The sequence below is a fragment of the Macaca thibetana genome, chromosome 1, assembly GCF_024542745.1.
Source record: "Macaca thibetana thibetana isolate TM-01 chromosome 1, ASM2454274v1, whole genome shotgun sequence".
Lineage (NCBI taxonomy): Eukaryota > Metazoa > Chordata > Mammalia > Primates > Cercopithecidae > Macaca > Macaca thibetana.
Window position 1 is genome coordinate 51,981,593 of NC_065578.1, and position 27,792 is coordinate 52,009,384.

Consider the following 27,792-nt stretch of genomic DNA (forward strand, 5'->3'; position numbering starts at 1 on the left):
ATTCTCACCTAAATGAATTGTGATTATCAGACAAGATACTGTTACGTGGGAGCACTTTGGAAATGTAAAGTGTGATGGAAATTTTAGCTATTCTTTAGCTGTTTTTTGAAGTTAAAGTGCTGCTTGTTTTTCCACAGGTCTACTGAATGATGGAACTGTGGGTATTTTTAGGGGCAACCAGATGCGCTTAAAGCGAGCCTGCATTCGCAAAGCAAAGATTTCTGCTGTTGCTTTCCGGAAAGCCTTCTGCCATCACAAGTTAGTGGAACTTGATGCCACAGGTGTGAATGCTGATATCACGATTACAGACATTATCAGTGGACTTGGCAGTAACAAATGGATCCAGCAGAATCTCCAGTGCCTGGTGCTGAATTCATTAACTCTCTCCCTCGAGGATCCTTACGAGCGGTGCTTTAGCCGGCTTTCTGGCCTTCGAGCTTTAAGCATCACCAATGTTCTCTTTTACAATGAAGACCTGGCTGAAGTTGCCTCGTTGCCAAGATTAGAGAGCTTGGATATTTCTAACACCTCGATCACAGACATCACTGCTCTACTGGCCTGCAAAGACCGACTCAAGTCTCTAACCATGCACCACTTGAAATGTTTAAAAATGACAACCACCCAGATACTGGATGTAGTTCGGGAACTCAAACATCTGAATCATCTTGATATCTCAGATGATAAACAGTTTACATCAGACATAGCTCTTCGCTTACTGGAACAAAAAGACATCCTACCCAACCTTGTTTCTCTGGATGTTTCTGGGAGAAAGCACGTGACAGATAAAGCTGTTGAAGCCTTTATACAACAACGTCCAAGCATGCAGTTTGTAGGTTTGCTGGCTACTGATGCTGGTTACTCTGAATTCCTCACAGGCGAAGGACATTTGAAGGTTAGACTTTAAAAATATATTATTCTGTCAGGCTGACCAATATCTTAGTTGCATAAGACTGCGTTAAAGATGAATGTCTATAATATATGGAACATGTTCATGAAACAGGGCCTCATATAGTTGAAAGGTTTTAGAGTCCTAATTAAAATTTCAGCTTCATGACCCAGGACAAGCTATGATGTCACTTCAAGTTTTTATTTCCTTATTTGTAGAATACATGGTATTCTTACCTTGCAGAATTCTGAAGATTAATGATAATCTATGTAAAGTGCAAGTCACATAGTAGGTCCTGGATAAACAATAGGTTGTCTTACGATGATAATGTTTAGATATTTTGAACCATTTACATACACTGTTTTTTTTGTTTTTTTGTCTTTTGAGACAGAGTCTCACTCTGTCACCGAGGCTGGAGTGCAGTGGTGCCATCTCAGCTCACTGCAAGCTCTGCCTCCCGGGTTCACACCATTCTCCTGCCTTAGCCCCCCGAGTAGCTGGGACTACAGGTGCCTGCCACCACACCCGGCTAATTTTTTGTATTTTTAGTAGAGACAGGGTTTCACTGTGTTAGCCAGGATGGTCTTGATCTCCTGACCTTGTGATCTGCCCGCCTTGGCCTCCCAAAGTGCTGGGATTACAGGCGTGAGCCACTGCGCCCAGCTACATATACTGTTTTTAATGGATAACTTCGGAGAAACTGGGGACACCGCTTGTTGAATTGAATACCTAGTGGGAGATCAAGTATTCTAAGGAGATCTCTACTGTAGAAATGGTAGAATTTTGCTTTTCCTAAGATTTCTTATGCCTAATGGTTTAAATTTAGTTTAACAAACATCAGTTGGATTTGATAGAGCTTGGGATTCAAAAATGAAAATGAGGCTGGGTGTGGTGGCTCACACCTGTAATCCCAACACTTTGGGAGGCAGAGATAGGCAGGTCACTTGAGGTCAAGAGTTCGATACCAGCTTGGCCAACATGGTGAAACCCCGTCTCTACTAAAAATACAAAAATTAGCCAGGCATGGTGGCATGTGCCTATATTCCCAGCTACACGGGAGCCTGAGGCAGGAGAATCTCTTGAACCCAGGAGGCGGAAGTTGCAGAGAGCCAAGATTGTGCCACTGCACTCAAGCCTGGGTGATAGAGTGAGACTCCATCTCAAAAAAAAAAAAAAAGGAAAAGAAAATGATACAGGATCTGCCTCCAAGTAGCTTAACCTAATGGGAGTGGTGATTATATTATTACAAATACATTTTTATATTTATACCTATTTACTTATATACTTTTATAGATATATGCTTTAAACCATAAATACTTTTTTTTTTTTTTTTTGGGAGATGGAATCAAGATGTCACCCAGGCTGGAGTGTAATGGCATGATCTTGGCTCACTGCAACCTCCGCCTCCCAAGTTCAAGTGATTCTCCTGCCTCAGCCTCCCAAGTAGCTGGGACTACAGGCACACACTGCCATACCCGGCTAAGTTTTTGTATTTTAGGAGAGACAGGGTTTCACCATGTTGCCAAGGCTAGTCTCGAACTCCTGAGCTCAGGCAGTTCACCTGCTTTGGCCTTCCAAAGTGCTAGGTTTATAGGCATGAGCCACCACTCCCGGCCTGGTTTCTCTGAGAAATTGATGAATGAGTGGAGATCTTAAGGGTGAGTAGCTCAGTAGACAGTATTCCCAGCAGACAGAATAATATGTGCAAAGACTGTTTTAGGAAGAGAGGTGAGACACAGGCATCACTATTTTTTAAAGCTTCAAGATGACTGCAGTGTCCAGCCAAACTTATGAATCACTGTTTTAAAATAACTTTTTTTTTTTTTCCAGAGGCAGGGTCTCGCCCTGTTACCCAGGCTGGAGTACAGTGGCATGAACAAGCTCATGCAGCCGCTGTCTCCTGGGCTTGAGTGGATCCTCCTGGCCTAGCCTCCTGAGTAGCTGGGACCACAAGCAAGTGCCACCATAACTGGCTATTTTTTTTTTTTTTTGACATGGAGTCTTGCTCAGTCACCCAGGCTGGAGTGCAGTGGCGCGATCTCAGCTCACAGAAATTCGCTGAAACCCCCACCTCCTGGGTTTCAGCGAATTACCTGCCTCAGCCTCCTGAGTGGCTGGGATTACAGGTGCCTGCTACCATGTGCAGCTGATTTTTGTATTTTTGGTAGAGATGGGGTTTCACCATGTTAGCTGGGCTGGTCTTGAACTTCTGACCTAGGTGATCTGCCTGCTTTGGCCTCCCAAAGTGCTGGGATTACAGGCATGAGCCACCACGCCTGGCCTTTTTTTTTTTTTTTTACTGTTTTTGTAAAGATGGGTTCTCGCTCAGTGATCCTCCCACCTTGGCCTCCCACTTTTGGGATTACAGGTGTAAGCCCCTGAGCCTAGCCTGGCTTTCTTACCATAGAATTTCCAGCTCTGTCATCAGTATTTCTGCACTCGATTTTCTCTTCTCACTATTTCCCTACTCAGTTTTCTCATCTGTCACCATCAGTTTCCTGAACCTTCCATTTCTCCACAACTAGAATTCTTATATTTGTTGGCCACCTAATCCACTTGGATTATCTCCCAAGCTGTGGCTCCCAACTCATGAGAACATCAAAAATCTGCTAAACCCAATGTTAGTTCTTAGTCTTCATTGTATTTGACCCAAAGTAAAATGGTATTTGACACAGTTGATCTTTCGCTCTTCCCTGAGATACCTTTAAAAAAAAAACTTAGCTTCCTGGGTATCATACTTGCTTGTTTTTTTTTTCCTACTTGTCTTGCTTCTGAGCCTCAGTTTCCTTTGTTGGTTCTTCCTCATCTTCCAGGCCTCTGACTGTTGGAGTGTTCTGTACCTCAGTCCTTAAATCTATATGCAATGACTCCTAAATTTGTGTCTTAACTTAGATCTCTCCCTTGAAGTCAGACTGCTGTATTGAAAAACTGCAGTAATCAACATGCAGTGAAGGTACATAATTATTTTTTGGCCAGGCGTAGTGGCTCATGCCTTTAATCCCAGCACTTTGAGAGGCCGAGGTGGGAGGATTGCTTGAGCTCAGGAGTTTGAGACCAACCTGAGCAACATAGTGAGACCCCATCTGACACCTGTAACCCCAGCACTTTGGGAAGCCAAGGCAGGCGGAGCACCTGAGATTGGGAGTTGGAGACCAGCCTGACCAACATGGAGTAACCCAGTCTCTACTAAAAATCCAAAAAAAATTAGCTGGGCGTGGTGGTGCATGCCTGTAATCCCAGCTACTTGGGAGGCTGAGGCAAGAGAATCTCTTGAACCCGGGAGGTGGAGGTTGTGGTGAGCTGAGATCGTGCCATTGATTTCCTGCCTGAACAACAAGGGCGAAACTCTGTCTAAAAAAAAAAAAAAAAAAAAAACATATATATATGCAATAAAATTGGCTCAGAGCACGCCTATAATCCCAGCACTTTGGGAGGCCAACGCGTGCGGATCACTTGAGGCCAAGAGTTGGAGAGCAGCCTAGCCAACATGGTGAAAACCCCGCCTCTACTAAAAATACAAAAAAATTTAGCCAGGCGTGGTGGCAGACGCCTGTTGTCCCACCTACTTAGGAGGCTGAGGCAGGAGAATCATTTGAACCCGGGAAGTGGAGGTTGCAGTGAGCTGAGATTGTGCCACTGCACTCCACCCTGGACAATAGAGAGAGACCATGTCTCAAAAAAAAAAAAAAAAAAAGCAATTGACTTAGAGTGTTTAACATTCTTCCAGTAACAAAAGTTCTTTAATTTTATATTCAAGGTAACTTGAGAATATATTTCACTTAAGAGATTTATAAAGTTGTTGGAACCAACCAAATGTGGGTAAAGGAAGAATAAAGTCTGATTTAGATTATTTTATATTTCCCTCTTACAGTTTTTTCTCATTTCACATTTCAGTGTTGTTTTTGAATTTATAAGAAAAAGTTCTGGGTGATTCAATGAACTGAACACTTTGAAAAATTTTATTAAATACCCATTTGTGTATGTGAATATGTAGTCCAAACCAGTTTGTGTAAATATGTTATACATGAATAGAAAGTTTAAAAAGCATTTAAAGAAGTAAAGTAATGGAGGCCGGGCGTGGTGGCTCATGCCTGTAATCCCAGAACTTCAGGAGGCCAAGGTCAGCTGATCACTTGAGGTCAGGAGTTTGAGAGCAGCCTGGCCAACGTGGCGAAATCCCGTCTCTACTAAAAGTACAAAAATTAGCCGGACGTGGTGGCAGGTGCCTGTAACCCCAGTTACTCGGGAGGCTGAGGCATGACAGTTGCCTGAACCCAGGAAGTAGAGGTTGCAGTGAGCTGAGATCCTGCCGCTGCACTCCAGTCTGGGCGACAGAGCGAGACCGTGTCTCAAAAAAAAAGGAAAAAAGGGCTGGGCGCGGTGGCTCACGCCTGTAATCCCAGCACTTTGGGAGGCCGAGGCGGGCGGATCACGAGGACAGGAGATCGAGACCATCCTGGCTGACACGGTGAAACCCCGTCTCTACTAAAAATACAAAAAAATTAGCCGGGCGTAGTGGCGGGCGCCTGCAGTCCCAGCTACTCAGGAGGCTGAGGCAGGAGAATGGCGTGAATCCGGGAGGCGGAGCTTGCAGTGAGCCGAGATTGCGCCATTGCACTCCAGCCTGGGCGACAGAGCGAGACTCCGTCTCAAAAAAAAAAAAAAAAAAAAAAGGAAAAAAAAAAGAAAAGACATGAAGTAATGGAAGTAAAGAAACTTTTATTATTATTTCAACAATCTCAGAAATTCTTAATATGTGCCCTTGCGTCATGTGACACATATCAATACTGTAGTCTAATTCATTTCAGACTCTTGTAGCATATCCTATTAATGGTTGAAATGTCAGCCATGATACATCCCTTCATTTCCTCAAAGCTGCATATTCCAATGTGAGTATTATAGGCTTTTTTGTTTTTTGATAATCAAGAGTCTCACTCTGTTGCCCATCATGGAGTGCTGTGGCACAGTCATGGCTTACTGCAGCCTCAAATTCCTGGGCTCAAGCAGTCCACTTCAGTCTCCCAAGTAGCTGGGATTACAGGCATGCACCGTCACACGCAACTGATTTTTATTTTCTTTTATAGAGACAGGGTATTACTATGTTCCCCAGGCTGGTTTTGAACTCCTGGGCTCAAGTGATCCTCCTGCCTCTACCTCCCAAAGTGCTGGGATTACAGGCATGAGCCATCTTGCCTGGCTGAATATTATATGTTTATATAAAACTTTGTTACTGAGTAATATATTTTTAAAATATTTGATTACTTTTGTGTCACACTGTATAATGTTACTGCCAAAAAAGACTAAATCTTCCCCTTATTATGAGATAGTTTCTCTGAATGACATTTTTTGGCATTTTTTAAAACTTTATTGTAAAATAAAACAGAGACAAAGACGATAAATAATTATGTAGCTTAAGTTGAAATAAAAGTGGACACACTTGAAACCATCACTCAGGTTAAGTAACAGAACTTTGTCAGCTACCCCAAAGCTCACTTCGGCCTCCCAAAGTGGTGGGATTACAGGTGTGAGCCACTACACCTGGCCATGTCCTTTCATTTCTTCATAATTTTATGACCCAACTATTTAGGCACCTGGATAATCTGCCCATTTAAAACAATTTGATGTCTTTTGAGTATCTTTTAGTTTATAGGTTCCTCCTCCATCCCTTTCTTTTCCTTATAATTTGTTTATTGAAGAATCTATCATTATGATTTGTAGAGTTTCCCTAAGTCTGGATTTTATTGTATTTGTTGCTGTTTTGTAGAGACAGGGTCTTGCTTTGTTGCCCAGGCTGGTCTGGAACTCCTGGGCTTAAAGTGATCCTCCTGCCTCAGCCTCCGAAAATGCTGGGATTACAGATATAAGCCACTCTGCCAGCCTGGATTTTGCTGATTGTATACTAATGGTGCATCTTTCTCTTATTTTCTGCAAATTGGTAGCTGGATTTGGAGGCTTAATTAGACTTAACGTTTTATCCCTTTGGCCAGACCCTTAGGTGTTGTATTCTTACATTATGAGGTACATAAATATCTAGTAGTTTGTCTTTCTGTGATGTTAGCAGTTATTGACACTTAGTAGCTAGATCTATCAATTCACTCAGAATTATGGTGATATTTTAATCATTTATTTTTCTCTTACTAATTGGATTATTTTTATAAAGAGCCACTTTCTGTTACCTATATTTGGTTGCCCAGTGGCACATGAACCACATTTTAAGATAAATATATTATCTTAAAATAATATACTTTTGGGCCGGGCGTGGTGGCTCACACCTGTAATCCCAGCACTTTGGGAGGCTGAGGCAGGTGGATCATGAGTTCAGGAGATCGAGACCATCCTGGCCAACACGGTGAAACCCCCTGTCTCTACTAAAAATACAAAAAGTTAGCCGGGCGTGGTGGCGGGTGCCTGTAGTCCCAGCTATTCAGGAGGCTGAGGCGGGAGAATGGTGTGAACATGGGAGGCAGAGCTTGCAGTGAGCTGAGATCGAGCCACTGCACTGCAGCCTGAGCAACAGAGCAAGACTCCATCTCAAAAAAATAAAAATAAAATAAAATAAAATAAAATACTTTTATGTTAGGAATCCCTAGAAAGACTTAAGTTTAAACAGAACCTCTTGGTGCTGAAAAGGAGCATGATAAATCTGGAGAAATTAATGGATACATTTATTTGATGAATACTTATGGAGTACGTATTCTGAGCCAAGCATAATGCTAGCTATTGGGGTACAATGGTGAATAGATCAATCCAGTGGGGGATTATGATAGCTATGAAAGAGATGTTTCAGGGGACCTAATTTAAATCAGTGGCTCAAAAAGACTTCTCTAAGAAAGTGTCCTTAACTTGAATAAGGAAGAATGAGTAGAAATTAGTCAGGCAAAGAGAGAAAGGAAGTTTTCAGTCAGAGAGGACATTGTATGAGTGGTGTTTTACTGAGAAAAAGCTTGACTTACGGAAAGATGAGGAAAAAAGGGGTATATAGCTAAAACATTGTGAGCTGGGGGAGAGGAGTAAGAGGCAGATAGGATCCTCATCAAGTGGTAGGGCCTTATAAATAGTGTTAAATATCTTGGGATTTATTTTAGGTATAATACAGAAAATTTCACCCATGGTCTTATGCTAGGTTCTGAGTTTATCTAATATACATCTCTTCAAGAAAAATACACCTTTTTAAGATGACTAATCTGGATAGATTGGAAAGTATAATCATTTTTATTTGATTCCAGCTTTACATAACTATCCTAGATGCCATGTATACAAATTATATTTATTTATTTATTTAGAGACAGTGTCTTGCTGTGTTGCCCAGGCTGGAGTGCAGTGGTACGATCTCAGCTCACTGTAACCTCCGCCTTCTCGGTTCAAGCAATTCTTCTGCCTCAGCCTCCTGAGTAGCTGCGATTACAGGCGTGCACCACCACGCTTGGCTAACTTTTTTATTTTTAGTAGAGATGGGGTTTCACCATGTTGGCTAGGGTGGTTTTGAACTCCTGACTTCACATGATCCACCCACCTTGGCCTCCCAAAGTACTGGGATTACAGGCATGAGCCACCACACCTGGCCACAAATGATATTTAGATAGAGAAAGAGAGAGAATTCTAAAAGCTAATCTGGTTATGTTCACAGGTGTCTGGAGAAGCCAATGAAACTCAGATTGCAGAAGCACTGAAGCGTTACAGTGAACGGGCATTCTTTGTTCGGGAAGCTCTATTTCATCTTTTTAGTCTGACTCATGTGATGGAAAAAACAAAGCCAGAAATTTTAAAGGTAAGAATAAGAAACTGGATATGAAATTTTTGAAACGATTTCCCTGGGCAGATGATTTTTTGAAGAAAATTGGTGAAAATTTGCATTTAGGGCCAGGCACGGTGGCTCAAGCCTGTAATCCCAGCACTTTGGGAGGCCGAGACGGGCGGATCATGAGGTCAGGAGATCGAGACCATCCTGGCTAACACGGTGAAACTCCGTCTCTACTGAAAAATAAAAAAAAAAAAAAACTAGCCAGGCGAGGTGGCGGGCGCCTGTAGTCCCAGCTACTTGGAAGGCTGAGGCAGGAGAATGGTGTAAACCCGGGAGGTGGAGCTTGCAGTGAGCTGAGATCCGGCCACTGCACTCCAGCCTGGGTGACAGAGCAAGACTCCGTCTCAAAAAAAAAAAAAAAAAGAAAATTTGCATTTAGTCTTTTTTTATTATTTATAATATGATTGATGACGTGTGATTTCAATTATTAGCCACAAACGAGAGAGAATATAGTTGTACAATGTTATTGAAGTTTTATAGTAGTCTCATTAAGCATATAAATGTCTTGTACATATTTATCTACCTAAAACCAGTGACCACCATGATATTTTGTTACCAGCTACTGTAGAAAATGAAAGTATATGACTGGGATCAGGACACTGTTTTGTATATTAACCCTATGTTGTTTCCCAAATAGATTTTTTTAGAAATACAATATTGGGCCAGGTGTGGTAGTTGATGCCTGTAATCCCAGCACTTCAGGAGGCTGAGACAGATGGGTAGCTTGAGCCCTAGAGTTCGAGACCAGCCTGAGCAACATAGCAAAACCCCATTTCTACAAAAAGTATTAAAAAATACAAAAAAAGAAAGAGAGAAATAAAGCAAGCAGATATCGGAATTCCACAAGGCACTTTTCCATGCTGTTTAGAACCTACTGTGCATTCTTAACTGATTTACATTACTCCCCAATTAAGTTAAAAAAATTTTTTTTTTAAGTCATAGGGTCTTACTGTGTTCCCCAGGCAAGAGTGCAATGCCTGTTCACAGACCTCAAACTCCTGGGCTCAAGCAATCCTGTCTCAGCCTCCCAAGTAGCTAGGACTACAGGTGTACATCACAGCACCCAGCTATTTTAACCAAGACAGCTTTTGAAGGGCAAGAAAGGAGATTTCTTAATTTTATTGAATGCTTAGGGCAACATTTATCAAAATGTGGTCCTTTGGGCCAGGACACAGTGGCTCACACCTATAATAACTTTGGGAAGCTGAGGCAGGTCACCTGGGGCCAGGAGTTCTAGACCACCCTGACCAACATGGCGAAACCCCATCTCTACTAAAAATACAAAAAATTAGCCGAGCGTGGTAGTGCACGCCAGTAATCCCAGCTACTCAGGAGACTGAGGCATGAGGAACCTGGGAGGCCGAGGTTACGGTGAGCCGAGATCATGCCACTGCACTCCAGCCTGAGCAACAGAGCAAGACTCTCAAAAAAAAAAAAAAAAAAAAAAGTGGTCCTTTGACCACTACAAGTCTAGGATATTGCTTATTTAAAAAGCATATTTGTGACCAGGCGTGGTGGCTCACCCTTGTAATCCCAGTACTTTGGGAAACCAACGCAGGCAGATCACTTGAGCTCAGGAGTTCAAGGCCAGCCTGGGCAACATGGCAAAACCCTAGCTCTACAAAAATTAGCCAGGTGTGGTGGCACACACCTGTAGTGCCAGCTACGTGGGACACTGAGGCAGTGTCCTCACTGAGGCAACTGAGAGTTGCTCGAGCCTGGGAGGCAGAGGTTGCAGTGAGCCGAGATCATGCTACCACACTCCAACCTGGGTGACAGGAGTGAAACCTTGTCTGAAAAAAAAAAAAAAAAAAGATATTTGTAAACCCCACCCCCCAAAATTTAGATTCAGTAGGGCTAGATGAGGCACAGGAATCTGCATTTTAATAAGCCCCCAAGATAATTCCAAGGTAATTCTTATGCACATTCAGTTTTGAAAACCAATGAGCATAGGACTATATTATATTTGCCACCTTGTTTAGTGGGCACAATTCCAAGAGATGAGTTTTATCTTCTGTTTTACAGATTATGAAATTGAGGTTCTGTGACATTAAGTAATAATAAGTCAGTGGCAGAGCCACAACTTGACATCCTACATACCTTAAATTCTGAGAATGAGGTGCTTGGGTAGGAACCAGTAACATTTTAGTCCTTAGGATATTATCACCAACACCTATCACTCCTTTTATATATATCAGAGGATGTTGGCACTTCGTATATGAATTATCTTTTTTTTTGGTTTTGATTACTGTGAACTGAGCAACAAAGGACTAGATCTCTAGTCTTGATCTGAAATATTCATTCAGACATTCAGAGAATGATTCGGAGATAAATGAAAGAATATAGGCTATTTATTTATTTATTTATTTATTGAGGTAGCATCTTACTCTGTCACCCATGCTGGAGTGCAGTGGCATGATCATGGTTCATTGCAGCCTTGACCTCCCTCCTGGGCTCAAATGATCCCCCTGCCTCAGCCTCCAGAGTGGCTGGAACTACAAGCGTATAACACCATGCCTGGCTGAATTTTAACATTTGTTATTATTATTGGTTTTTTTTTTTTTTTTGTAGTGATGGAGACCCACTATGTTGCCCAGGCTGGTCTCAAATTCCTGGGCTCAAGTGATTCTCCCGCCTTGGCCTCCCAGAGTGTTGGGATTATAGGAGTGAGCCACTTTTATTTTATTTTTTTAAAGATACAGGATCTAGCTGTATTGCCCAGGCTGGAGTGCAGTGGTACATGATCATAGCTCACTGCAACCTCAAACTCTTGAGCTCAAGCAATCTTCTGCCTCAACCTCCTAAACATCTGGGACTATAGGTGTGTGCCATCACACCTGGCTAATTTTTAAAATTTTAAAAAATAAATAAATTTATTTATTTATTAGGCTCCAGCAATCCTCCTGCCTAAGCCTCCCGAGTAGCTAGGACTACAGGCCCATGCAACCACACCTGGCTAATTTTGTAGAGACAGGGTCACACTATGTTGCACAAGCTAATTTTTAAAAATTTTTTGTAGAGAGAGGTTCTTGCTGTGTTGCCCAGGCTAGTCTCGAATTCCTGACCTCAAGTGATCCTCCTGCCTTGAGCTCCCAGAGTTCTGTAATTACAGGCATGAGCCACTACACCTAGCCTAGGCAATTCCTTTTTTTTTTTTTTTTGAGACTGAGTCTCACTCTATTGCCCAGGATGGAGTGCAGTGGCACTATCTCAGCTCACTGCAACCTCCGCCTCCCATGTTCAAGCGATTCTTCTGCCTCAGCCTCCCGAGTAGCTGGGATTATAGGCACCCGCCACCATGCCCGGCTAATTTTTGTATTTTTAGTAGAGACGAACGAGGTTTCACCATGTTGACCAGGCTGGTCTCGAACTCCTGATCTCAAGTGATCCACCTGCCTCAGCCTCCCAAAGTGCTGGGATTACAGGCATGAGCCACCATGCCTGGCCAAGGCAATTCTTATAGGGAATTTTGCTGCAAAGGAGAGCAAAGAAAAAAGATGGTAATTGTTTGAGTAAGTGAGATTAAAAGAGGAATGTTTTGATTTTTTTTAACAGGAAAAATGTATCTTGTTTATATCCTGATATGAATGATCCAGTACAGAATAAAAAATTGATATAGGAGTAGGAGGGGTGAACAGCTTCCCTTCAGTAGACAAGAAAATAATGATCTAACATATACATGGAGGGATTTGTTTTACAAAGGACCCCAAAAGATTCCTTATGGTAGCAGGCAGGAAGGTGATGTATATATACGTATGCTGGTAAGTAGGATACATGTGGTAATGAGAATCTGAAATTCTTTTCTGGTTGCTTCAGTTTTTCTTTTCTTTTTTTTTTTTCTCTTTTCCTTAGAGGCAGGGTCTCACTCTGTCCCCCAAGCTGAAGCGCAGTGGCACAACCATGACTCACTACAGGCTCTGCCTCCCAGGGCTCAGGCGATCCTCCCACCTCACCTCTCAAGTAGATGGGACTATAGGCATGCACTACCATGCCCAGCTTCATATATGTATGTGTGTGTGTGTTTATATATACGCGCGCGCGCGCGTGTGTGTGTGTGTGTGTATATATATATATATAGAGACAGAGAGAGAGAGAAGGATGGAGTTTCGCCTTTGTCACCCAGGCTTGAGTGCAATGGTGTGCTCTTGGCTCACTGCAACCTCTGCCTCCTGGGTTAAAGCAGTTGTCCTGCTTCAGCCACCCAAGTAGCTGGGATTACGGGCATGCGCCACCATGCCCAGCTAATTTCTGTGTTTGTTTTTTCTTTCTTTCTTTCTTTTTTTTTCTTTTTTGAGATGGAGTCTCACTGTGTCGCCCAGGCTCTAGTGCAGTGGTGCAATCTCGGCTCACTGCAAGCTCTGCCTCCCAGGTTCACGCCATTCTCCTGCCTCAGCCTCTCAAGTAGCTGGGACTACAGGTGCCTGCCACCACACCCGGCTAATTTTTTGTATTTTTAGTAGAGACAGGGTTTCACCATGTTAGGCAGGATGGTCTCGATCTCCCGACCTCGTGATCCACCCACCTTGACCTCCCAAAGTCCTGGGATTACAGGTGTGAGCCACCGCTCCTGGCACCCAGCAAATTTTTGCACTGTTTTATACAGATGGGGTTTCACCGTGTTGCCCAGGCTGGCAGTTTTCTTAGTGTAGTTGAAAGCAAGATCTTCAGCTGATAGTGAAGAATGGGAAGGATTCGTTGGGGGTTTGAGGTCAGAGGAAAAAGTGAGAAATAGTTGTCTAGGCCAGGGGAAGTGAATGGATTTTATTGCACTCTAACCTCAGCAGTGTTCTCAAGGAACTGAAGATTGAGATTTGAGAATGAAGTTATGCTCTATTCAAGTCAGTGAGAATTTATTCACTGCCTTCCATGTAACAGGCACCATAAGTAGGTCTTAGAAATACAGGCCAGGCGCAGTGGCTTAAGCCTGTAATCCCAGCACTTTGGGAGGCCGAGACGGGTGGATCACGAGGTCAGGAGATCGAGACCATCCTGGCTAACACGGTGAAACCCCGTCTCTACTAAAAAAAATACAAAAAGCTAGCTGGGCGAGGTGGCGGGTGCCTGTAGTCCCAGCTCCTCGGGAGGCTGAGGCAGGAGAATGGCGTGAACCTGGGAGGAGGAGCTTGCAGTGAGCTGAGATCCGGCCACTGCACTCCAGCCTGGGCGACAGAGCGAGACTCTGTCTCAAAAAAAAAAAAAAAAAGAAAAGAAATACAAAGATGAGTGACCTGTGTTGAAAAGATTTATTAGCTTTACAGAAAACCTCTAGATATGAATAGCTGAATACCTGCCTTGATGAGGTAGACTGGAACTATTTGTGAGTAACTTGCTATATCCTAGGCTGTTTGCACATGAGGATGTAAAAGAAACTTACGACATCTTTGAAGTTACTACAGACCAACAAAATAATGCTGCTCTGTGAAGAGGGCTTGTATTTATAAGGTGAATTAAGAGGACTCTTTTTTTTTTCCAGCTTGTGGTTACTGGGATGAGAAACCACCCTATGAATTTGCCAGTGCAACTGGCTGCAAGCGCCTGTGTATTTAACTTAACCAAGCAGGATCTTGCTGCAGGAATGCCTGTCCGACTCCTGGCTGATGTGACCCATTTGCTACTCAAAGCCATGGAACATTTTCCCAATCACCAGCAGGTAAGCTTATGTGAATTCCTTTTCAAATAGTCCTTGTAGTGTCTTCTACTCATCTCCTACAGTTTAATAGTTTAATAGACCAAGTTTAATAGACCAAGGCTTCAAATTCAAATGCCTTTGGAGGCTGTGGTATGACTGAGTGTAAGAAAACAGAGAAGTGGACACCAAAGGAGTATATTCCATGGCTAAAATCACCTAAATCCATTTATTGGGGGACCTAGTACAAGCCATATAAAACTCATCTTCCTCCTAGATCTTGAGTTTGTGATCATTTCAACAGATAGGCACAGAGGATCTCTTCTGGGCTAGGCACTATCAAATGCTGGGATACAGAAATGATTAAGACGTGTCTTTTCCATTTCTAGCAGTATGGTAGAAGGTGTAACCTATCAGGATGAATACTAAAAATGTTGCTTAAATTTTTTTTTTTTGAAGCGGAGTCTTGCTCTGTTGCCAGGCCGGAGTGCAGTGGCGCAATCTCAGCTCACTGCAACCTCCGCCTCCCAGGTTCAAGCGATTCTCCTGCCTCAGCCTCCCGAGTAGCTGGGATTACAGGCGCCTGCCACCACACCCAGCTCATTTTTGTATTTTTAGTAGAGACGAGGTTTCAACATGTTGGCCAGGATGGTCTCAATCTCTTGTCTTTGTGATCTGCCCACCTCAGCCTACGAAAATGCTGGGATTACAGGCGTGAGCCTGCTCACCCGGCCCTGAAAATTTTTTTTTTAGGTCATTTGAAATTGACCATTGAGTTGGCAAGTTAGTAAAAAATACTCAGAGGCCCAAAACCAAGTAAAAATGGCAAACCACATTGGTGAGTGGATCATTAAAGCCGGCTTCCCTCATTGAGGGCAGTTGCCAAACTAGATGAAATTTAGGCTTTGATTGTCATGGCCTCTGGAAGCCCATCAGACAGAAGACTCCTAGTATAAAGCTATGACTTCCTCCCCAAAGATACATTCTTACTAAAAAGGAGCTATAAATAAGTCTGCCTATGGTAGAGAAACAACAAAAGAATAAGCCCAAAGAAGGTAGAAGGAAGGAATAACAAAGATGAAAGTAAAAATTAATAAAATAAAGAACATACCATTATTTTAGAGAGGATCAATAATTCCAAGAATTGATTCTTCAAACATATTTAATAATATTGAAAACTCATTGGCAAAGTTGATCAGGGAAAAATGAGAAAGGATGCATATAAAATAAATAAGGTTAGGAAATGGGGTGGGGGAAATGGGAAGTCACTGTATTGGGTATTGAGTTTCCTTCTAGGGTGATGAAAATGTTTGGGATGATGAAATTGTTATGGTCGCACAACTCTGTGACTATACTAGAATCCATCAAATTGTACACTTTAAATAGGTGAATTGTATGGTACATGAACTGTATCTCAATAAAGCTGTTATATATTTTTAAAAACAATGTTCACAGTAGGCCAGGCATGGTGGCTCATGCCTGTAATCCCAGCACTTTGGGAGGCCGAAGTAGGAGGATCACTTGAGCCCAGGAGTTCAAGACCAACCTGGGCAACATAGTGAGGCCCTGTCTCTACAAATAATAAAAAAATTAGCCCGGCACGGTGGCACACATCTGTGGTCCCAACTACTCAGGAGCCTAAAGAGTACATGCCTAAAAGCATTTAAATCCATATGTGGAGGAATTGTTTGAGCCAAGCACTCAAGGCTGCAGTGAGCTGTGATTCAGCCACTGCACTCCAGTCTGTGCAACAGAGCAAGACCTTGTCTCAAAACAAACAAACAAACAAAAAAGAATGTTCGAGCCGGGCGTGGTGGCTCACGCCTGTAATCCCAGCACTTTGGGAGGCCGAGGCGGGCAGATCACATGAGGTCAGGAGTTTGAGACCTGCCTGACCAACATGGAGAAACCTCTACTAAAAATACAAAATTATCCGGGCGTGGTGGCACACGCCTATAATCCCAGCTACTCTGGAGACTGAGGCAGGAGAATTGCTTGAACCTGGGAGGAGGAGGTTGCAGTGAGCCAAGATTGCACCATTGAACTCCAGCTTGGGCAACAAGAGCGAAACTCCATCTCAAAAAAAAAAAGAAGTTCACAGTAGCACTGTGTAACTGTGTATAATGATAACAAATTGGAAACACCAAACACCAAATGTCCATCAGCCTGTGTTTAGTCACACATCAGAATACTTAAAAGCAGTGAATGATGAATGAATTACAATTCCAGATGACAACCTTGATCAATCTCAATTACAAGTTGGGTATTAAAAATGCAGAAGAGTACATACATGTGATTCAATTTACTTGCAGTTCAGAAACTTGCAAAACTATATGGCACATTATTTAGGAATATAAATACATGTTTTGATAAAAAGCAAGGGACTGTTAAACACAAAATTTAGACTAGTAGTTCCTCTGAGGGGAAATGAGAGGGAAAAGAGGGGGCCAAATGGGGCTTGCTAATAGTACTATTGGTAATAGATTCTTTTTCTGAAACTGAGTGGTAGGTACACCTACACAGTGGTAGTATTCACTGTATTGTTATTCCTTACACTCTTGCTACTCAAAGTGTGTTCTGCTAACCAGCTGTGTTGGCATCCCCTACAAGCTTGTTAGTAAGGCAGAATCTCGAGAGCCCAGACTTACAGAATCATTTTATAAAGATCTCCAAGTGATTTGTGTACACATTAAAGTTTGAGAAGCACTGCCTTATGCCTACATATATTTTGTAAATTTTTTTTGTATTTCTTATTTAGTAAAAACATTTAAAAACAATTCAATTAAAAAAAAAAAAAACAAACCCTGGGAACTCACCTATTAGTTGGAAATGCAAATACAGTAAACTATTATGTAAATTGTCTTCAGCTATTTTAACTAAGTGCTACAGAAACTTGAGAATGATTAATTCTGCCACCTGGATTGGTGTATGGACAAGGTACCAGGCAGGATATCAAAGGGGAAGTGACATTGACTCACATCTTGAAAAATGAAAAAGATTTCCCATGGAGAAAAGCAGAAAAACAGTGGACCTATATGTGAATGTGCAGGCATTCCAGGAAGGGCAAGTTGCGTGTGACTGGAGTGTAGGAAGGGCAGTGTAGGATGAGGCCAGTGATGACCAGATTAGGGCCAGATTTGATGAATGCCAGCACAGGAAATTTTGATTCCACATTGAATTCCTTAAAAACAAACCAAAAAAAAAATTTAAAGAAAATTCCTGAATACTTGCATAGTTCAGACTGTAGCCCCCAAAATCAAAACTCTAGCTGGGCGGAAATTGAAGACTACAGCAGAAGTCTTCCTCTTTTCCATTTCTGCCTGTGGTGCTTTTCAAGTGCAGTCGGTGAAATTTATCTTCTGTTATTAATTTAGCCATTAGTTCAGTTAAGGTTAGCGCTTTGTTGAATTCAGACTGTGTGCACCTGTACTGAGTTCTAAGCATTCAGATATAGGAACACATAATGTAGCATAGTGTAGCAAGTACTGAGAGAAACAAGTGCTGTTGGGAGCCCAGGAGGGGCACTTAGGACAATTTGAAAATTAGAGGCTGTACACTGTGGCTTGCCTTTAATCCCAGCACTTTGGGAGGCTGAAGCAAGAGGATCATGTGAGCGCCAGGAGTTTGAACCTGCAGTGAGCTATGATTGTGCCGCTGCATTCCAGCCTGGGTGACAGAGCGAGACCCTGTCTCAAAAACAAACAAGCAAAAAACATTAAGAAGTCTTCCTCAATGAGGTAATATCTCTGCCCTGAGTTGAATTGTGAAGCAAAATTAAGCGTTTTCCAGCTAAAAGAACAGGAGGGATGGGCTTTCTAAGCGGAGGTAATTAGAATAGCATTATTGCCTTTCTTACTTCTGTGGATCCTGTACAAATTATTGTGTTTATTTGGGAGGAGAAAAATGGTGAAGGAGGAAAGTTATGCCACTAATCAATCTGCCAGATTATGATTCATATTTTAGGGGAGGTAAATGGATCCTCAAGCAGAGTCTGTCCTAGCACCTTGACCATCTGAGATGAATATAAAACTTCCTGAGAAACCTCTTAATTAATTACACTTGTACCTAACCCATTCCGTATCATTCACCTGGGATTTACTACCACTTTGCCTTTTCTCTGCCATTTCTTCTATTATGTAATCTTTCTACATCTTCCATGAAGCAAATAGGGTGTTCATTTTATATGTTTTTCTATTTCTTGACTAGCTGTATATATCCCATTAATCTGACTTTTGCCTTCTATGATTGAATTCCCTACATTAAGTCTTCTTTAGGTAAGAAATCTTCCAGTTGTACACTAAAGCCTTTAAAAAATATCAAAGCCATGTGTCCAAATAAAAAAAAATTGGTAGTATATATATACTATGACTTTTTTTTTTTTTAAGCCCACACTTATTTTCTTATTTTGCTTCACAGGAATAACTTGAATCACCTTTCTATTATGATGGTGCACCTTGACTGTGTCAAGTAATTATTCCTATTTTCATTTACTCTTGTTTAATTGTGCTGGTCTAAACTTTGTTTAAAAGATAGAGCCAAGTCTATCAGTCACTCTTTAGAAGCCAATGTGTAGAGCACTACCCCCCGTGTACTCTATGTTAGAGTCTTCCAAGCAGGCTCGTCTATATTCTTTGATTCTATGTCAACAGGTAAAACTTTCAGCCACTGTTTTTGTCATTCTCTGTACCTCAAAAAATACAGAAGACAAGGTTACTTCATAGGCCACCAGAAACAAGGAGATTAGCTGTAGTTATCCTATTTATTGCCCTATTTCTCATCTAATGGAAAAGGAAAAAAAAAAGGTACAAGTAAATTTGTATGGGTCTCCTGGAAGTGAGCCTTTCAATACTAGGGGGGCAGATAAAGGTTGTAAGAAATAACTGGTGTTGGCCGGGCGCGGTGGCTCAAGCCTGTAATCCCAGCACTTTGGGAGGCCGAGATGGGCGGATCATGAGGTCAGGAGATCGAGACCATCCTGACTAACCCCGTGAAACCCCGTCTCTACTAAAAAATACAAAAAACTAGCTGGGCAAGGTGGCGGGCGCCTGTAGTCCCAGCTACTCGGGAGGCTGAGGCAGGAGAATGGCGTAAACCCGGGAGGCGGAGCTTGCAGTGAGCTGAGATCCGGCCACTGCACTCCAGCCTGGGTGACAGAGCGAGACTGTGTCTCAAAAAAAAAAAAAAAAAGAAATAACTGGTGTTTCATCAGTCTTCTTTATATATATATATAAGCTACCTTGGTTCAAAGATAACAAAGTGATATTTTATTTAGGATTTTTTTTCTTCCTTTGATTTTTTAGTTACAGAAGAATTGCCTCCTTTCACTTTGCAGTGACCGGATCCTTCAAGATGTTCCATTTAACAGGCAAGTGATAGTTCTAGAACTTAATGTGGGGCAAACCAGAATGTTAGAAATCTGTCTTGGATCATTTCTTACCCTTTAGGATATCTCTTTTATAAGATTAATTGAGTAGATAGAATTGAGGGTTATTTTGTAGAATGCTAAATCTACTTTCTTTAATTTAGTGCTTTGACATTCATGATAGCAAATTGACCCATTGTCCTTTGCTTAGGAATTTATATTGGTTATAGTTTTCAAGATATCCACATAATATTGTAAGCTATGAGCATTATTATCCCCATTCAAAAGATAAAAAAACTAAGACATATATAGAGATTGTTTTGACTATGGCTTTGTGACTAATAACCGCAAGGTTAGAAAGATGCGGGTCTGGCTGGGTGCAGTGGCTCACGCCTATAATCCCAACACTTTGGGAGGCCAAGGCGGGAGTATCCCCAGGTCAGGAGTTCGAGACCAGCCTGGTGAAACCCTGTCTCTACTAAAGATACAAAAAATTGCCGGGTGTGGTGGTGCATGCCTGTAATCCCAGCTACTCGGGAGACTGAGGCAGGAGAATCACTTGAACCCGGGAGGTGGAGGTTGCAGTGAGCCAAAATCATGCCATTGCACTCCAGCCTGGGTGACAGGGCAAGATTCTGTCTCAAAAAAAAAAAAAAAAGATGTAGGTCTTCTAATTCTAGGTCCAGTGTTTTTTTTTTTTTTTTTTTTTTTTTTTTTTTTGGTAACATATCTCTTATTCTTATCATTATTTGGTATTGAATTATGGAAGAAACTTTTTAAGGAGCAGTTAAGGGAGGCCATATATCTAGATTCCATTAAATATTAAGGGGACCTTTATTTTCTAAGATGTTATTTTGGAGCTTAAAAAGTGTTTTTTTATTTTACTATTTTAAAACATAATTTTTCTTTTTCTTTTTTTTGAGACAGGGTCTCACTCTGTCACCCAGGCTGGAGTGCAGTGGTGCAATCTGAGCTCACTGCAACCTCCTCCTCCTGGTTTTAAGTGATTCTCCTACCTCAGCTAACTGAGTAGCTGGGACTACAGGCATGTGCCACCACGCTGGGCCAATGTTTGTATTTTTTGGCACAGTCAAGATTTCACCATGTTGGCCAGGCAGGTCTCAAACTCCTGACCTCAAGTGATCCACCCACCTCGGTCTCCCAAAGTGCTGGGATTACAGGTATGAGCCACCATGCCTGGTCTTAAAATATAATTTTTTCATGATGGCATTTTGAAAAGGAAATTTATACCTCATTATTTAATGAAAAGTATGTTTCTCCAGCAGCAATTTCATTTTTTTTGAGACAGAGTTTCACTCTTGTTGCCCAGGCTGGAGTGCAATGGTGCAATCTCAGCTCACTGCAACCTCTGCCATCCGGGTTCAAGCGATTCTCCTGCTTTAGCCTCCCAAATAGCTGAGATTACAGGCATGTGCCATCATACCCAGATAATTTTTGTATTTTTGGTAGAGATGGGGTTTCACCTTGTTGGCCAGGCTGGTCTTGAACTCCTGACCTCAGCTGATCCATCCACCTCAGCCTCCCAAAGTGCTGGGATTACAGGCATAAGCCCCCACGCCTGGCCTTCAAGCAGCAATTTTACTGTGATTTTTTTATTTGAAATAAGCAATTTGGATGAAAATATAACTACATATATCTCATGTAGATTGCTAATTTTATTTTGGAAATATTGAACCTCTGTGCTCATCATTGTAACAAAGTCTAGGTAGGAAAGACATAGTCACTCTCCTAAAGATTATATTCTACTCCTTAATGTTTATTCTTAAAGGGCTAGATTATAAATACTCTAGGCCTATGGGCTATAGAGTCTCTGTTGCAGCTATTTTAACTCTGCTGTTGTCCCTCAAAAGCAGCCATAGGTAATATATAAGCAAATGGATATTGCTGTGTTCCAACAGAACTTTACAAAACAGGCAGCCAGATCCACAGGCTGTATAGTTTGCCTACCTCTCATCTAGCAAATGTACTGTGCTAGAATTGACCTTCTTTGTGGTCAGAGGCTATGATTGGTTCATCACTTTGTCTCTAGTGCCTGGGTGGATATTTAATGGATTGATGGATGAATGAATGAATGAATATTACATGAGACATAATTTTTCATAGAAGAGGTGTTAATGAAATGCATTGGGCCCCCACACAAGGAAGGAAAGATTCTGTCTGACTGATGATCATTAAGGATTTCATGTTTGTTATGGCACTTGAGATAAAAATGGTAAAAACTAACATGTATGAAGCACTTACTACTGCCAGGCAGGCGTTGTGCCAAAGTGTTTTATGTATGCTTATTCAGTCCTCAGAACAATCCTGTGAAATCATTACTCTTATGATCTTCATTTTTCAGATGAGGAAATAGAGACACAGAAAGGATTAGTAACTTGCCTGAGGTAATAAGATAGTAAGTAGCAGAGTCTAGATTTAAATTCAGTCTGACTCCAGGTCCTCCATTTTTTCATCCATGCTATGTTGCTTTGAAGATGAGAGCTGGTTGAATTGTTTTACGGGTGTGAGCCACCACGCCCAGTCTGGAATCAGTTTTTATTACTATTTTACAGATAAGAATATTGAAGTTCAGAGAGGTTAAGGAATTTGGTCAGAGTCCCAAAGTTAGACCGGGTGCGTGGCTCATGCATGTAATCCCAGCACTTTGTGAGGCCAAGACAAGTGGATCACTTGAGGTCAGGAGTTGTAGAGCAGCCTGGCCAACATGGTGAAATGCTGTCTGTACTGAAAATACAAAAAATTAGCCAGGTGTGATGGCAGCTCCTAGCTACTCAGGAGGCTGAGGCAGGAGAATCGCTTGAACCCAGGAGACAGAGGTTGCAGGGAGCCAAGATTGTGCCACTGCACCCCAGCCTGGGCAACAAGAGTGAAACTCCCTCTCAAAAACAAACAAAAAGTTAATAAGTGGTAGAGCTGATATTTGAATCCAGGCTGACTCCAAAGTGTATGATGTTCTTAACAACTTGACTACATTGCCTCACATGATAAAATAATTTTATTTTATTTTATTGTTATCATTAACATTAAGTAGGACTAGAATTCAAACCCAGAACTGACTGGAGAATCTCTACACTTTACCACTAGCCTGTGTTACCTCATACTTGTGGGCATGTGTGAAGACTAATGAACAATCCACTTTGCAGAAAGCATAGGGTAGGCAGGAAAAAAGCTTGATATGGCCCCACGCTAAAGTCCTAGAATGCTGTGAGAACGGGAGTGACATCATACTTAAGTCCTCAGACAGGTTTATTTGTTTCCTTCCTTCCCTCCCTCCCTCCCTCCCTCCCTCCCTCCCTCCCTCCCTCCCTTCCTCCCTTCCTCCCTCCCTCCCTCCCTCCCTCTCTTTTTTTTTTTTTTGGATGGAGTCTTGCTCTGTCATCCAGGCTGGAGTGCAGTGGCGTGATCTCAGCTCACTGCAACCTCCGCCTCCTGGGTTCAAGTGATTCTCCTGCCTCAGCCTCCTGAGTAGCTGAGACTACAGGCATATACCACCACCCCCAGCTGATTTTTTGTGTTTTCATTAGAGACGGGTTTCACCATGTTTGCCAGGATGGTCTCTATCTCTTGACCTTGTGATCCACCCGCCTCAGCCTCCCAAAGTGCTGGGATTACAGGTGTGAGCCATCGTGCCTGGCCAGAGGTTTATTTATTTCTAATGTGCAGGCACACATTGATTGGAAACCAGTGGAGACAGGGAAGCCAATTAGGAATATATTGTAGAAGAATACAAGTAATGGGCCTAATCAGAAATGGCCTTGGAAACAGAAAGAAGGTAATAGTAATTTTAAGGGAAGTTGTAGAGTAGTAATCTACCTGAAAATAATCATTTAGTCAACATATATTAAACACTATATTTCGATCACTGTATTGATTGTGTGGCATAAAGGGCTAAATAGAATATATAGTCCCCACCCTCAAGGAGTGCACAGGCCAAATAGGGATTCAAGTGAGTCTGCAGATGACTGTGGATCTCTGACAGCTGTACCTAAAGTACTAAGGAGCTAAGAAGGCAGTGATAAACATGTCAAAGAAACCACCTCAAAGGCAGTGATATTTGATCTGAGTCTTAAGGATGAAACTATGGGTAAGATAATCAGATGTATTCCTTGACCTCATCTTGATTTTTCTCCTTGTATCCCACATTGAGTTATTTGGCAAATCCAGCTCTATCTTCAAAATGTATCTAGAATTCAACCATTTCTCTTCACTTCTGTTTCTACCACTTGGAGTAGACTAAAAGTGATTTCTCTCCTGAATTACTGCTCAGGACTACTCTCCTGCTTCTGTCATTGCCCTCTTGGAGTTTATTCTAAAGACAGGTGATAGAGTAGTCCTGCTCATGTCATATTCCTGCTCAGAAGCCTTCTATGACTTTCCCTCTCATTCAGAGTAGAAGCCAGTTCCTTAATGATATGGTTTGGCTCTGTGACCCCACCCAGATCTCATGTTGAATTGTAATCCCCAGTGCTGGAGGTGGGGCCTGGTGGGAGGTGATTGGATCATGGGGGTGTTTTCTAATGGTTTAGCATCATCTCCTACTGCTGTCTGGTGATAGAGTTCTCATGAGATCTGGTCGTTTAAAAGTGTGTAGCAACTCTGGCTTTGCCCTTCCATCTCTTTCACCCATGTAGGATGTGCCAGTCTCGCCTTCCACCATGATTGCAAGTTTCCTGAGGCCTTCCCAGCTGTGCTTCCTTACAGCCTGTGGAACCATGAGCCAATTAAACTTCTTTTCTTTATAAATTACCCAGTCTCCGGTAGTTATTTATAGCAATGCAAGAATGGACTAATACACTAGACTCTATGTGATCTGGTGCCTCTATTACCTCTGACTTTTTCTCTCAGAACTCTTCCCTTGTTCTCTCTGCTTTGGCCTCACTGACCTCCATGCTATTTGTTGACATTTCTGTGCCCATACCCACTTCAGGGCTGTTGTATTTCCCCTCCCCTCTGCCTGGAATGCTTGTCCCCTAAATACCCATATGGTTATCTCTCTTACTTCCTTAAAAGTTTCAATGAGGCCTTCCGTAGCCACCCTACATAAAATTTCAACATTTCATATCCTCTTTTTCTGCTTTATTTATTTTTTTCCATAACATATGGTCAGTACCTAACCATACTATGCATTTTACTTATTTATCCAATTTATTACCTGTCTTCCTCACTAGAGTGTAAGCTTTATGAAAGTAGGGACATTTTTCTGTTTTGTTCACTATTCTATCCCCAGCGCTAAGAACAATATCTGGCACAAAGCAAGAGTTTAATATATGTTTGTGAATGAATGAATGAATGTTTCTGTTGTGCTAGGTGCTATGAGGAACCCAGAAAATATTTAAATTACAACTAAAATATGGAAATCACTATAATTTAGAAATACAGAATAGAAATATGTTATAATTCTAGAAGATGAAATGCCAGATAGTTGGAATCATATTTTCCAAACCCTTCTTTCTTTACAAAATGTTGTCAGAATTAATAATATGGCATCATCTCTAAAGCACTGAGTGTAATTGTTACTCTCTACCAGTTAAGAGGAATTTTCCCTTGCCTTTTCACATATTTAAGTTGTAGCATCAGTTCCTAGCTGGAACTCTGAAACTGTGCCTTGGCCTCCATCATTAATTCATGAAACCCTTTGTGTGTTTTCAGGTTTGAAGCAGCCAAGCTTGTCATGCAGTGGCTCTGCAACCATGAGGATCAAAACATGCAAAGGATGGCAGTTGCTATCATTTCCATCCTGGCTGCCAAGGTACCTGAACTCTTGATGAGTAATTTTCTGTAGGCAGCTGTTTCTCACTACATTTACTGTTTCCCGCCAAAATCTGTGTGCCAGAAAGATTAGTAAATCTCTCTGCCAACCTACTTATTCAAGCTACATTCGATATTGCAGAATTTGGCTGGGCACAGTGATTCACGCCTGTAATCCCAGCACTTTGGGAGGCCAAGGCAGGCCTCCCAAAAACAGATATATGGCAGAATTCCAAGTTGATCAGAGATTTTAGTCTGACTTTTGGAGTCAGGTACAGTGAATGATATTAAACTCACATTAGTGAGTTCTTGGACATTGAATTTGTTTTTTACTTGCTTGCAGCTTTCTACAGAACAAACTGCACAGCTTGGTACTGAGCTCTTCATTGTCAGGGTAAGTCTATAATCTCCTTCATGCAGGCTACTAGATATTAATGTTTATTATTTTCAGGCAGTATTATATATTTTCTGACATTATATATATATATATATATATATATATTTTTTTTTTTTTTTTTTTTTTTTTTTTTGAGATGGAGTCTCGCACTGTCATCCAGGCTGGGGTGCAGTGGTGCGATCTCGGCTCACTGCAAGCTCTGCCTCCTGGGTTCATGCCATTCTCCTGCCTCAGCCTCCTGAGTAGCTGGGACTACAGGCGCCTGCCACCACGACCGGCTAATTTTTTTTTTTTTTTTTTTGTATTTTTAGTAGAGACGGGGTTTCACCATGTTAGCCAGGATGGTCTCGATCTCCTGACTTCGTGATCCACCCGCCTCAGCCTCCCAAAGTGCTGGGATTACAGACGTGAGCCATCGCGCCCAGCCGACATTTTATATTTTAATAAAAACTTTCTGTGACCAGGCATGTGGTGACTCACACCTGTAATCCCAGCAGTTTGGGAGGCCAAGGCAGGAGGGGGTCACTTGAGGCCAGGAGTTTAAGAACAGTCTGGGCAATAGAATGGAACCCCTTCTCTACCAAAAAAAAAAAAAAAGTTGGACATTGTGGTGCATGCCTGTGGTTCCAGCTACTCCAGAGGCTGAGGTGGGAGGATCCCTTGAGTCCAAGAGGTCAAGGCTGCAGTGAGCCGTGATCGTGTCACTGCACTCCAGCCTGGGTGACAGAGTGAGACCCTTTCTCAAAACAAAACAAAAAAAAATTTTTTTTGGATACTTCTAAAGAAGTGTATTTATTTATTTTCATATATGCAGCTTTACTCCTTAACAGAAATGGAAAAAACCCTGAACTAGGAGTCAGATGACCTAGGATCTAGCTTGTAAACTCACTTTGCGAATTTGGGAAAATTACTTGAACCATTGGGGTCCACATAAGTATTAAGATCCTATCTAAGACCAGGCACAGTGGTTATGCCTGTAATCCCAGCATTTTGGGAGGCCGAGGCAGGAGGATTGCTTGAGCCCAGGAGTTCAAGACCAGCCTGGGCAATATAATGAGACCCCGTCTATACAAATAATTTAAAAATTAGCCAGGCATGGTAGCACATGTCTATGGTCCCAGCTACTCAGGAGGCTAAGGTGGAAGAATTGCTTGAGCCCAAGTGGTCAGGGTTGCAGTTGGCCATAATGACGCCACTGCACTCCAGCCTGGGTCACAGAGCAAGACCCTATCTCCAGAAAAAAACAAAACACCTATCTAATTGTAAAACTCTGTGATTTTTGTTATTTATATAGAAAATGTAGAGACTCTATTACACACATAAGGTTGTGCTTTATGCTTTGCGGAAGCAGATAATTTAAATATCTGATATACGATTTTGCTTGCTTATAATCAGTTGAGGAAATAAGACTTTAAAAAGCTTTAAAGGGAGTAGATATAAAAAATGTCTTAGGGAAGACTTAGAGGCAAAAAGTATATTTAAACATGCCTGTTAAAATCCTGGCATGAGGTGTTTGAATAGTAATACTACATAGAAAAGTCAAATAAGAGACTCCCTTTTTCCATGACTTGTAAATTATGTATATAATGAGAAAGTAAACCATTCATTTGATAAATATGTATAGAGTACCCGTGATATCAAATGAATGATACTTGCTGCCTTACAAGATGTTAGGGAATTCACACTGAATTATAATTATGTAATTAGAATTCACACTGAATTATATCTATAAATTCTACCCATAACAAACAGTACAATAGAAAAAAAACAGCTATGTAGATATGGTTGTAACAAAATCTAAAAAGTATAATAATAGAGATAAGAATGAAAAAAATAGGCCAGGCGCTCACACCTGTAATCCCAGCACCTTCGGAGGCCGAGGCAGGTGGATCACGAGGTCAGGAGATTGAGACCATCCTGGCTAACACTGTGAAACCCCATCTCTACTAAA

At 41.8% G+C, this 27,792-nt stretch overlaps 1 protein-coding gene across 1 annotated transcript in view; it reads left to right on the forward strand.

Annotated features, from left to right (window-relative positions):
• Positions 1-27,792, forward strand: part of ZYG11B (zyg-11 family member B, cell cycle regulator) — a 103,878-nt gene that overhangs the window by 45,103 nt on the left and 30,983 nt on the right. The window contains exons 3-8 of the mRNA XM_050803053.1: positions 138-892; positions 8,514-8,654; positions 14,161-14,337; positions 19,614-19,678; positions 25,346-25,445; positions 25,788-25,838. Of these exons, the coding sequence (XP_050659010.1) occupies positions 138-892; positions 8,514-8,654; positions 14,161-14,337; positions 19,614-19,678; positions 25,346-25,445; positions 25,788-25,838 (1,289 nt within the window). The remainder of the gene's footprint in view (positions 1-137; positions 893-8,513; positions 8,655-14,160; positions 14,338-19,613; positions 19,679-25,345; positions 25,446-25,787; positions 25,839-27,792) is intronic.